This window comes from Apostichopus japonicus, chromosome 20 (genome assembly GCF_037975245.1).
Source record: "Apostichopus japonicus isolate 1M-3 chromosome 20, ASM3797524v1, whole genome shotgun sequence".
Taxonomy (NCBI): domain Eukaryota; kingdom Metazoa; phylum Echinodermata; class Holothuroidea; order Aspidochirotida; family Stichopodidae; genus Apostichopus; species Apostichopus japonicus.
In genome coordinates, this window is record NC_092580.1 from 23,081,312 (window position 1) to 23,094,353 (window position 13,042).

The 13,042-nt window shown below is 40.1% G+C and overlaps 1 protein-coding gene and 1 non-coding gene across 3 annotated transcripts in view; one reads left to right on the forward strand and one right to left on the reverse strand.

Annotated features, from left to right (window-relative positions):
* LOC139962167 (E3 ubiquitin-protein ligase HUWE1-like) overlaps window positions 1-13,042 on the forward strand; it is an 84,371-nt gene that overhangs the window by 30,886 nt on the left and 40,443 nt on the right. For both annotated transcript variants that reach the window (XM_071962127.1, XM_071962128.1), the window contains exons 30-43: window positions 500-564; window positions 949-1,106; window positions 1,690-2,004; window positions 2,333-2,443; window positions 4,635-4,730; window positions 5,211-5,398; window positions 6,632-6,713; window positions 7,408-7,551; window positions 8,506-8,624; window positions 9,018-9,096; window positions 9,467-9,637; window positions 10,116-10,242; window positions 11,731-11,845; window positions 12,542-12,782. In XM_071962127.1, coding sequence (XP_071818228.1) covers window positions 500-564; window positions 949-1,106; window positions 1,690-2,004; window positions 2,333-2,443; window positions 4,635-4,730; window positions 5,211-5,398; window positions 6,632-6,713; window positions 7,408-7,551; window positions 8,506-8,624; window positions 9,018-9,096; window positions 9,467-9,637; window positions 10,116-10,242; window positions 11,731-11,845; window positions 12,542-12,782 — 2,011 coding nt within the window. The remainder of the gene's footprint in view (window positions 1-499; window positions 565-948; window positions 1,107-1,689; window positions 2,005-2,332; window positions 2,444-4,634; window positions 4,731-5,210; window positions 5,399-6,631; window positions 6,714-7,407; window positions 7,552-8,505; window positions 8,625-9,017; window positions 9,097-9,466; window positions 9,638-10,115; window positions 10,243-11,730; window positions 11,846-12,541; window positions 12,783-13,042) is intronic.
* Window positions 3,777-3,850, reverse strand: Trnat-ugu (transfer RNA threonine (anticodon UGU)). The gene has a single exon. It is a non-coding gene; the product is annotated as a tRNA-Thr (tRNA).

Below are 13,042 nucleotides of genomic sequence, written 5' to 3' on the forward strand. Positions count from 1 at the left end.
GAGACACAGAAAATCATATTTTAAGAAAATAATTTGTAAGACTCATATTTTATGTAAAACTGACTAATAGTATAACTTTAAGACAGTTTGTTGGTTGCCCCTGGTGACCAACCTGGACTTCCTTTTAGGTTGCACATAGAATAAATTTAGTTGTTCGTCAAGACTAAAATATGATGAAGTGTATTGTAAGGAAACTGGAAGTCTGTTTGACAAAATCAAGGATATTTGTGGCACTGGTGGGAGCAGAAAGGCAGTCATCTTGGATTACGGGGGCAACACTCCAGCCTTGTATGTAGTCATATATGTGTTTTCGTTTGTGCAATATAACAATGTCTTTCTATAGATTTACTACGTTGGACCGCGGGGAATTTTGTTCTAGATCATGAGACAATAGAAATTGAATATTTAGATTTGCGTTTAGTATTTATGGCAAAGTGAACATTTAGTTATGTGGATAAACGTTTGATTTTACTTTGTGCATTTTTGCTTCGTTTTTCAGAGCTTTTGATTGGGCCCTCTCGCCAGATAATCCCTTTGATAAGGAAGGTTCCACGGACCTCACAGGTTTGTAAAGCAGTTTATTTGTTTATCACAATTTTGGTTAATGAAATCAAAGGAATTTGAAGGGGAAAACAATGAACAGCTGAGTTGTGATTTGGCATGTAAGAAAACCACTGTGAAGCCCTCGAAATAGAAAGCTGTATTAAGAATGAAAATAAAATGAAAAGAAAAGTTGGCTTCTGATGCATTTTGTACTTCTCTTTATTTGACTTGAGTCTGCTGTAGTATCGCACAGAGACGTTAAAAGATCGCTTAAAACAAAGAACTGGTTACCTAATTATCACTGATAGGTATGGATGTGTCAAGTCCAGATGGTTTAATATCTCTGACCATAGACATTAACTACATTGCCTTTCACGTTTATTACTGTTTACGTTTTTCAAACAGAGGGTACTTGTGAGTTCATAGATGCCTGGTTGGTGCTCATCAAGAAGATGGTGAACCCCGAGGGCATCCTGGAGTCTCCTCACGCCATGCCAGTCAAGTCTGCTCAAGCTGGATTTGTGCCGTTTCAGGCTGTGCAATTTCTCATCAACACTCACAAGGTGAGTTTGTTAATGTTAAACAGAAGAGGTAGAGGTGCAGGGATTCTTCTTTTTTTTCCAAGAGAAAGGGGGGAGAGAGAAAGGGGGGAAGAGAGAAAGGGGGAAGAGAGAAAGGGGGGGAAGAGAGAAAGGGGGGAAGAGAGAAAGGGGGGAAGAGAGAAAGGGGGAAGAGAAAGGGGGGTGGGGGTATCCTATATTGTGTGAATGTTACAGGGCTTGGTTAGATGTGAACTTGACACAAATGAAGCATCCAAGCAAACTTGCCTTATAGTCACACCCCACTCCCATGGTTGGTTTGAATTGCTGTCTCTTTTAAAGCATCGTTTGTGATAATTGTGCCATAAGCTAACGAAAGATGTGTACTAATATATGTTCCCCTCTAAAGATCTGGTGCATTTTTTGGAGGGGGAAGAGAAAGGTGGATAGGGGACTTCATTTCTTCCCAGTCTATATAAAGGTGGTTTAATCATTCTCGATAGATACCAAGTGACATAAAACCTAATGGGAAAGTGTGTGAGAAATAATGTTGGAAAGGTATATATATAATAAACTTTGAAACTTTGTTTCATCTTCACAAACAAAGGCTGCATTCCAGTCACTGATGAAGCTCTGGAACAGCGGGTACCTTAAGAATCTGGGAAGTCGAACCAGCGAGAGCGTCCTAGCGATTCTATGCCACATCTTGCGAGGGGAGTCCGTCATCGCCGAGCGTCTCAAACAGATCCGAGCTGAAGACGCTGCATCTGGGAGTGTAGAAGGGGCAGCTGGTACATCCAATGCCCTGTCCAACCGATCAAGGCTAGGTGGTGCCTCCTCCTTCCTGCCATCTGAGATCCTAGGAGGATGGGGAGGTAGCAGGCAGCAGAGGCAGGAGCCCAGTGAAGAACATATTCAACAGGTGAGAAGGTTAAAAGATATATACATATATATATCTAATGGAGTTTGATGGCTTACACTTAAGTCTACGTATAAGTGAAAGCAGATAAATCACGGTCAACAATCAGTGTTGTTGTCGAGGAACATTCCTGGAAAAATTTATTTGATTAGGAAGAGTTTTATCAGTGGTACAGTCTTAAAGATCAAAGTCTGTGTTTTGTCATAATTGATTCCGTGTAATTAATACATAAGTGTGTTGATTTCCTTTGAAAAAACGAAAAAACAAACACGAGGAAGATGTAATCGGTTTGCTTACACTTTAAATGATCATTTTTTCTTTGCCAATCCAGCTTATAGACATGGGTTTCCCAAGGGTCCATGCCATCGATGCCCTCAACCACACAGCATCCCTCCCGCAGGCTGCGGAGTGGGCCATCTCTCATCAACCGAGGCTCACGCAGGTAAGATGTCTGTGTTTAGTAATAACTAGAGCACCAATGGTGCAGAAGCTCATACCTTTTCGAGCTTAAAAATGTAGGGCCCACAAAACCAATCTTGGGCCTGTGAGGGATACCCCCCCCTCCATTAGCAGAATCCTGGCCACACCACTGGCTATAATTCCTATTTTCCCCTTTAAATCCTATTTTACCCACTCTTTCAAACAATACCACTGACCTACCCTATTAAACTTTCTCCCCTCTACCTTAGCAGACATAACAAGCACTCCCTACAAGGCGTAACTTCACAAGCTGCCTACATACCTCAGGCTCAAAGACTTCTAAGAATCGGCAAGTGCTGATTGGCTATAGGGCTCTCATGCTTACAGTTCAACAGTTAATAACAACTCCCAGTCCTGCTTTAATTCCACTAACAGCCTCTGCAGAGCTAAACCACAAATGTAAACAAACACTGCAAACACTGGGAGACAAATTAAAGGAGCTTTGGCAAAAAGTGAAGGCTCAGATTTTTTTAAACAATGGGGATTAATTGTAATTAATTAACTTTTGACCAAAAATTTTTAGGCATCACCTTATTCATACACAATCCAACTATCATCAGTTCAACTTTGAATATGATCCATCAAAATCTTGAGGAGATTGAGATATTTGAAAATATTACAAAGAATGACCCCCGATGACCCCCTAAATGACCTTTGACCTCAATTTTCCGAACACCCCTCGTAACTCTCATCCCGAGGAACATTGTGACCAAGTTTCATTATAATTGGCCATACACTGTACGAACAGGAGCAATTTGAAAATATAGGGCCGCGGCCCGGGCCACAAAAGACCCCTACTTGATCTTTGATCTCAAATTCATGAACACCCTGAAGGTAAAACTACCATAGTACTATCGTGACAAACCCTCAACATTGTACCATGGAATCTGTAGGAGAAGAAGCATTTTGCGTATTTCCACAAAATGGCCCATTACGGCCCACAGGTGACCTTTGACCCCAAATTTTGGATCATCTCTGATGGACCTATACCTAATAGTCCTTGTGTCCAAGTTTCATGAAATTCCATCAAACACTGTGCGAGTGGGAGCGGTTTTACCAATTGTTGACGGATAGAGTGATAGACGCCGCACTGTAACAATAGCTCACACCAGCATGCTGGTATGAGCTAATAAATAAAAGGTAATCATAAAGTCATCAATATTAAGATGGTAACAGGGATGCAATAAGTAGAATCTGTTTAATTGAGAGTTGGTGTCAAATGGCAGCTACTTTCAATAAAGTGGAAGCCAGTATTTCATTGTCAAATGATTGTTTGAAGAGAGCAAAGAAGTTTATGGCTAGAACGGGATTCGAACCAGTGACCTCTGGGTCACAAGCCCAGTGCTCTACCAATTGAGCTATCAAGTCCCCCCTCAGTCGGTGAGGATACCTGGTTACAACGGTATGCAAGGTACTGTGGCTTCTGACTGGAAATGTCAACAAAGATATGGCTACTAAATAATGTAAGGAGGAGGGGTGGGGAGGAGGGGTGTGGAGGAGGATGGGTGGGAGGAGGAGGGGTGGAAGAAATAGTTGAAACAAAATGATCACCAGTAGGCACAATGATCAGTCATTAGAAGCACCCAAACTGAGACATTTTTTAAAAACAAAAAGTGATATCTTTGAGAGTTTGATGTCATTGTTAAGAGAAGTGTTACCAATACGATGGTTGAGCCAGAAACATGGTGAGAGTGTGTGTACACTGGGGAGTGATGATATCATCAAGGTCATGAAAAGAGGGAAATAACCCTTGCTATGAGTGTCCTTGTATTCGTACTGTCTGACTCCAGTTTTGATGAATATAGGTCATGGGTAGGAGGTAGATTTGTGTTGGATTATCTTGTACTTCTTATTAGTAGCAACTGTAACAGCCTTGGGCAATCAATGGGTCTCGTTGACTGGAAGTCACTTAGGATGACTTGTAATTTCATACAAGATCTGTAAGCTCTTAGCAGAATTCTAGTGAATCAATTGTATGTGTGTTATTCACAAATCTGAATTAAAGCTGTAAAAGCTATACCTTACCCTAGTCTTAGAGTCATAGGGTTCTTTGTATGCAAATGTTTATAGATGCTTTAACATGCTGTCCTCCATTGTGTTATTTTTTTTTATTGCTCTATTTATTAATTTTGTGTCTTTTTATTTTTTTTAAGGATTTTGGTACAGGGATGTCTGAAGAAGAGGAGGTAATGCAGGCCATTGCCATGTCACTGGGTGATGCATTGAGAACCCATCCAAACCAGGCAAAGGTAAGACAGTAATGAGTAACTGGGAGGTCTTTGAAACCAGGTTTGGTAGCCAAGCACAAGCAAATAATGATATATATTTATATATAAATAATTTAAATCGTGAGTTGAAAAATCCAGAACAGTGAAAAAACTTCCAGCTTCCACCGGGATTCGAAGCCTGGCCTCCCGCTTTATATGCGGACACCCTAACCACTAGGCTATGGACGCTGATTGTTCGTCCAGAGGTTCGAAACCGGTAAGGAGGGTGGTAATTCCACTGTAGGCGTTTGTCACCTGTATCGAACAATACTAGTTATATAGATATATGTATGTATATATAGCTAGATCATTATATCTATATATCTTTTGGACCTTAGTTTTACTATGGTTGGATAAAGTAACTAAAAACGTGATTTTAAGGACCATTTGTTCCAGCTTTGTAAACTTTCGTATTTTACATTTAAAGATTTACTATTGGATGGTTGTCTTGTTTTATATCAGGAGGAAGAAAAGAAGAAGAAAGAAGAGGAGGAGAAAAAGAAAAAAGAAGAAGAACAGAAGAGACTGGAAGCCCTGGAGAAGATACCGGAGGAAGAGCCGCTGACCAAAGAGTCTCTGGACGACTTTGTGAACAGGATGCTGCCGGGTTGTCTGACCCTGATGGACGATGTACCGGACATAGTAGCAAGGTAATTCAGAAGCGTGCAGACTTGGGGCCATCAATTAATGGCCTAACGATCCTAATAAATAGGGCCGACGACCTCCATAATACAATCTACCGTTTAATTATGCGGGCAAACAAACTCTCCTACGAAGAGTGTGTACTTCTTTAAGTGATCCACAAGATATGTGTCAATGCTTTATCAAAAATGTATGCTGGACTTTGGAGTGATGACGTCATCAAGGTCATGACTATAGGGGACTCCCCTTTACATGAATGTCCTTGTATTCGTACTGTCTGACCCTGGTATCAGCTATGTTCTTGTTTCTTCCTGTCGTTTATCATGTAACGATCTTTTCGTAAAGTTATTAGGGGTTCGATAGAGTGACTAGGGGTTTATAATGGGGATCTTTAGGGTTAAACCAGAGGGCACTATTGTATCAGTCCAAACAGAGCCGTGGCTCTGGGTCGTAATGCATGTGAACTATCAATGCTTACAGGTATCCAAAGGTTTGAAAAGAGCTGTAAGATATCTAAACCTATGTGCTAGTCGTGAAGATATATTTCAAGATGTCTGGTTCACAATAGTTGCGAAAAGAATCGCAGGTATAACCTCCAGTATATTCTATATCTGATACAATGATGCTGATGCTCAATGCTTTAACTCAGTTTAGCGAATGTGATTGAAAATGCCTGAATGAAGCTTTGTGATTGGTTTACAAACAGACGTATGTCAAGTTTCCAAAGGAACGGTGGGCAACATTTGGTTGCTTGAGTGTGTTAGTTATCAGTGGTGAAACCCTATGTTAATTCGAACATGTCACTCTATCTGTGAGTAAGGGAATGTACAGGAAGTTTGCCCAGAAGCTGTCCATCACAGATTCCTCAAAGGAATTCTCAGTGATTTCAGAGACTGCAGCTTGTCAAATATCATAGCGCCCTCTGTTGATTTTGGGCATAACTTGAGATCCCACATTAGGTGGTACTCTGACATTCCTAAAATTCATATCCTAATTTTTCCAATCAGTTTATGGTTCATTCTTTGCCCATGTAACATCACTTTGTGAGTAATGAGACAAAAGTAGCTGAAAAAAGTAGTGAACATTTTTGATCGCCCCTACAGGTCCTTGGGATGCAAAACGTCTACAAAACTATAGCTCATTGTATGTGGAATTTGAAATATAGAGTAGAGTGTTATTTTTTTAAGTAGCCAACTTAATGCATGGAAATAACATCTAGTTTTCCTTTCCGTTGCATACAGAGTCTGCGATCTGCTAGTCATAGCCAATGAGAGGAATGGAGTTCGATGGAGGGATGACATGTTACAGGTTCTGATTGACCAAGTAAGTGTCCATTTAGTCATGGTTTGTACATGAGGCCTTTCTTCCATACTGTAGATCATTGCAATGCCTGCTGCTTGACCGAAGAACACTGAGAAATGCACAAACTCGGCCGTACTGCTGGGGTGACCAAGTTTTATAGTTGAGGAGTTGTTGCACAGTATCTGACGATTATCCATGTTACAATGGTCAAGTGCAGTCACGTCCAGACGTGCAATGTGTGACTGGCTTAAAAACGTTTGGAAGTTAGTCGTAGTCAAAGTAGATGGAACGTAGCTGAAGAATAGCAGCACAACAAAGCTTCAACTTGACCTTTTCTTCAATTAGACCATTTCTCTATAAGTCCTATGTTTAAGTAGATGTTTGTTGTATATTGTAAGACAAGAGGAAACCTGTACAAGTGTTAAATCATTCTTGTATCTTGCATAAATGTCAGTACAAAATAACATTAACTAGTAAGTGCATTGTAACAAGACAGAGACAGCCAAAGAAAACAATCCAAAGAATTTGAAGTAGAATTAAAATTAAATTGCTTAAGCAATCTCCTGGTGTTTTGTCCAAAAACATGGAACGACAGAAAAATTAAGGTCAAATTATTGTATAGGGTAGCATGAATGAGAACTGATTATTTCCTCCTCTCCCCCAATGTTGCTAAGACCAAAGTTCCCTAAAAATTAACGTCTCATTAATTCAACAGATTGCCGAGAATGCCCGTCTCTTGAAACAACTGGTCCTGGTGGACTCAGTTGGAGCTCAGCAAGAGAACAAATACCAACTTAACAGTGTACCACAATCTCCCAGACTAGCAGCAAGGATCCACCTTCTTTGTCTCTTGTTTGACGTAAGTGCAGCGAGCTAACGAGTATATTGAAGATTTTTTAAAATTACATTTCTACATGGGCCAGACAGAAATGTTGGTTGGTGCAAAGGGCCTAAGAGAGAGAGGGCTAAAATATCTAATATATCTAGATAAAGCAATGTGCAGTGTTGGACCAGGGGGTCACTCAAACCTAGGCCCTTTGTTTTTGTAGGGTTTGGGACGGGGGCGGGGGGGGCGTCTATTGAGAGCCCCTGATATATAGAGACACCATACTTATCAACTTGTCATACTGTATTAAGGTGTCTTTCAAGAGGATGCTTAATCAGGTTTGAATTCCATTCAGTCTACTTTTATTACTGAATAATCAATCGCCCTGAATTCAGTACTGTAGGAACTTCAGAGTAATTTTGGAGCATGGCACAGTTGTTGGTATAAAGACAGTTGAACTGATTATTATAAATAGACACAGATTTTGCAGCATTTTCAAAAATTATGGCCGTCATGAAAAAACCGAACGTTGCAGAGAAGAAAATGATATTTTCTGCAGGATGATAGTATATTACAATCTCGATTTTGAAAAAAAAAAGAGAAGAAAATGCACCAGAACAGCACTCCTGGTTACACGTTACCATGGCCACTGAATGGCACCCTGCAGCAATCAGATTGCTTTATAAGGCTTTATGCCAACAAGAAATTGACTGGGTATTTAATTCAGTTGGAAGAGTGCAGGGTTTGTAAGTCTGAGATCACTGGTGAGAATACCATGCTAGTCCAAAAAAAAATTGTTTTCAAATTTGATTTTTATTTCTCATGTTTGTACAGATGTAACACTACATACAGTTCAGTAGAACAATAACATATGATTGGCACTAGACAGTATAAGTACTGTTGTCAAAAGCCTAACAAGAAGCTAAAAAAAAAAAAAAAAAAAAAACAGTTTCTGAGTTTGTATCTGGACATTTCTCTTACCCTTAGGAGATGAAGATGCCATGTGCAAAGATGATTGAGTCTTCTGGTGTCCTGGATGTCTTTGTTAGCCTTGTAAATGTCTCTCAGCAGTATCTCAGCTCAAGCACGGAAGCTACAACTCCAAAGTAAGTATTCAACAGCGATGTCGCTCTCCTGGTTTTTGCAATTGCCTATCAAGTAAATTTCTCCCATACTTCATAAAGAACTAGGAAATCAGTTGACATTTTTTATCATTGAAAGGAGTCAGCTAATGTCTTGTAAAGTGTCATCTATGGCCTGCATTTAGTTGCATAGTTCATTGCTATGTAAGTATATTTAAGTAGACTGTGAACAGACTTATATTTCAAATTCCCATTAGTGTCGTTGAGCTTAAACTTGAGTTCCAGGTAATAACGTAGCAGCTTGTATGAGTCTGATGCAGTTATCTCTAACATTACATCATGTCTAATCGTCTTTCATGACATAGTTTAATCTGTTCTCATTGTTGTAACATTAATGTTCTCTCAATTTGTTTTAAGGTGGCTGGCCCCTCTTTTGCTTCTGTTGGATCTATATGAGAAAGCTGTGGTGTCTTTCAGAAGGAAACTCTCCTGGGTGGTAAGTTTCGTGTTTTTCCCTTGTTCTTTTTTTTTCATTTTTCTCTTAGTTTTAATATCTCATGTATGCAGAAATTCAAATAACTGTTCGTTTCAACAGAACTCAAAGATTTTATTAAAGAATTGTTTGAAATTCAGCTTTGTAATTTAGTGAGTATTTCTCTCTGTGCATCCTTCCTTGCTCTCAAAATTATTTTCATCTCTCAAGATGACTGCCGATGCCATCTTCGTCTCTCTAGATATGTATGGCCCCCACTGCATTTCCATGCGAGTAAGGAATGATGGATGTCCTTTGCCTTTTTAGTCTACTACGAACCTTAAACAACTTTTTTTGTGTTTTCGGGACCCTTCCTCTTACCTCCAATATCCAGAATACCGCCTCCCATTACTGGAAATGGTTTGACGACTCGTCTGGTCGATGGAGTCCGTACAGCAGAGGGAACAACAAGACGATAGACGATGCGTTCTGGGCTGGCAAGAGCAGCGTGAGATTTACAGCAGTGAGGAGGAAATATATCGTTAACTTCAACAGAATGGTGCAGGTCTGTTTCACTGATTATTCTGTTGGGGTAGTTGCTATACACGAAGGGTGAAATTTGATAGAAAGTTATTCTTCGTGAGGGGCTTGGGTTTGGAGGGAGATGGGGATGGGGGGGTGGTGGGTTGATAAGAGCAATGTTAGTGGTTTGAAAGGGTGATTAGTTTACCCTTTAGGGTAATTGAAATGAAATTCAGAAATTGAAAATATGTATTTCTTTTGCATATCCAGATACAGAATATCAGCTGATTAATAATTTGACATTTTTTCGGGATGGATACAGAAAAAAAAATGAAGAATATAATAAGCGTGTAGAGGCATAGGGGGGGGGGCATGCTGAACAGGGAAGTGTGTTTATGTGTGTGTGTGTAGAGGGGTGGGGCATTAAATTATAAGGAACTGTGAGAAACAGCCTTTATTAGGTAACATGGGGCATCTTTAATAGTCTTTGACATTTTGCTGATTGACTTCTATTGGGACAGGTGAACGAGGAAACGATGAATAGGAGACCGATCATGCAAGCTCTCAAGACGGAGGAGACGGGAAAGAAAGATGAAGAAACGACCAAGGGGAATAAAAAACAGAAGACAGAGTCGGGAGCATTGGAAGGTTTGTTGCATCAGTTTACTCAGAGATCCTTAAGGAGAGATCCTTATCTTAATTCTTATCGTAATCCTTATCCTTAATCCTTATCTTAATCCTTATCTTAATCCTTAAACCGAGATCCTTAATAGTAGTAGTAAGTTGAGTCTCGTCTATCCGACATGCTCAGTGATTAACCTCTGCCACGTATCACGATCTTGCGCAAGGTTTATTGCTTCCTCGAAATTGTTAATATTAATGATCCTTAATGGTTGGTGTTTACTGTAAATGAAACTGTGGTGTAATAAAGAAGGGAGCTACTGCATGGATACCATTTAGACATTTACGTCATTGTTAAGAGAAGTGTTACCGATACGATGGTTGAGTGAGGAATATGGTGAGAGTGTGTGTACACTGGGGAGTGATGACATCATCAAGGTCATGAAAAGAGGGAAATAACCCTTGCTATGAATGTCCTTGTATTCGTACTGTCTGACCCTGGTATCGGCTATGTTGTTGTTTCTTTCTGTCGTTCATCACGTAACGATCTTTTTGTAAAGTTATTAGGGGTTCGATTGAGTGACTCGGGGATTATAATGGGGATCTTCTAGGGTTTAAGCAGAGGGCACCGTCGTATCAGCCCAAAGGGGAACAAGAAACAGAAGACAGAGTCGGGAGGAGCATTTACTCTAAGAGAGATCATTAATGAGAGATCCTTAATCCTTGTCTTAATCCTTGTCTTAATCCTTAAAGAGAGATCATTAATGGTTGGTGTTTTCTGTAAATACCACTGTGGTATAATAAAACTACTAGTTGTTGTCTGCACGGATACCATGTAGACGATAGCCCTGCCATCAAGAAATATGCAGATAATTCAGGTCAATCTAGTACCTCTTTGCCAGGGTAAAAATATCTAAATTAAGCAAAACTAATCGTGAAATGTTTCAATCTGGCAAGCTCCCCCCTCCCCCCCCCAAAAAAAGAAGAATACATGCACACAATGGCATACTAATTGGGTATGCAGGGCCTTAAAGCTTGAGCACCCTACTGGCCTTCACTGTATCTTTAGTGAGATGTTGGTTCTCCATGGCACCTTTTGCTCCATCCGATGTTTCTTCTTTGGCATTCATAGAAAATGGATTGAGAATCCTTTGGTATAGACTGTCAGTTTGTTCCTGAGAAGGTTTTGATTAAATTGTCGTATGATACTCTACGAAGAGAGAGTTGGACACTTGTCTTCAAACACTGCACTGATGGTCTTTGTTGGACATTTGTCTTCAAACACTGCATTGATGGTCTTTGTTGGACATTTGTCTTCAAACACTGCACTGATGGTCTTTGTTGGACACTTGTCCTCAAACACTGCACTGATGGCCTTTGTTGGACGGAAAAATGTGATTGACAGCAATATGGCTATTGACTAAATAAAACGTGTTACAACCTTTCAACTGTGAATTGTCTAAATTGTTTCTACTTTTTCATCCGTTAAAGTTGACTCTGTTGTTTTGTTTACAGCGGGAACCAGCGGCCAAGATACAGCAGGAGCAGACGATAAAGACCAGGTGGCCAAACAGCCGGAGATTGTAGCCATTGAGGGACTCCAAGATGAACAGATTACCTCATTGCTAAGGTAAACATACAAACAGTACAAGAAATTACAAGCAAATACAAAAACAAACAAAAAACAAAACAAGGGATAACAAGCAAACAAACATAGCCAGCAATGGATGAAGTAGAAGGGCTTTGGTTTCAGGAGGTGAAGTTTTCTTTCTTTATGAAATTTAAAGCAGAGAACCCTTTCTTTTCTTTTGAATTTCGACCTTGAGTGGAAAGAAGTTTACTGAAGATTCCTTTGCAGTGCTATTTTACTCTGGTGAATGATCTTATCCTGCAAAGAAAATTTTTCTCTCCTAAGTCAGCATTAGTGCAAGAATATCTTATACCAATGCTGTCATGAAGACTTTGATTTGACACTCTAGAAGAAGCTTGGGGAAACTGTTTCAACAAAGAGAAAGAGAAGCAGATGATGAACCATTTTCAATATTTACCTGAATTTACCCTTTCTCAGGTTTACGTAGGCACTGTGTCACAAGGCAAGGTGCAGCATCTGAATGGAGGCTGTGAATCATTCAAAATCAAGTGGTATAGATTAGCTCTGCAGACCAGCATTGCCCAGGGTGTGGAACTGCAGAGTACATAAGATTTGTCCTAAACAGCCTAGCTGCAGTGATGCTGCAGCCCAAACCGCATCCGATTTTCGACTCAGCACCCAAATTTAATGGATTATATTTCATCTATGAATGCTTTTTTCCCCGTTTCACCACAGGTCCTGTATCGGACTGATAGGTGTCCCTGTTGAACCCGATGCCCTACATGCCGTCCTCAGGCTGTGTCTTCGCTTCACCAGAAACCATCAACACGCGCTGATGTTTTCTGAACTAGGAGGTCCTCGTCTTCTTCTATCTTTGACTCAACGCTCATCGTTTAATGGATTCCCTCTCCTCGCCACACTTCTGCTGCGTCATATATTCGAGAGTAAGAGTGTCCTGACCAACACCATGGAGAAGGTAAGGACTCAGTGACAGTCGTCTGTTATTGTATTCATAACGCTCATCATACCAGCCTTACCGAAGTGAAGAAATATTCTTTACCCATCGACATTAACTGGCGCATTATGTCAAAACAGAAAATCATAAATAGTTTGTTAGGATAGCTCCTAAGGATGCATGTTCTTCAGTTAAGATTCATTAAAAGAAGAAAAGTCATTTTTGTAAAATGGTGAGGGTTTATCTGTAGAGGCCATGTAAGTAGATAAGTGACATTAATA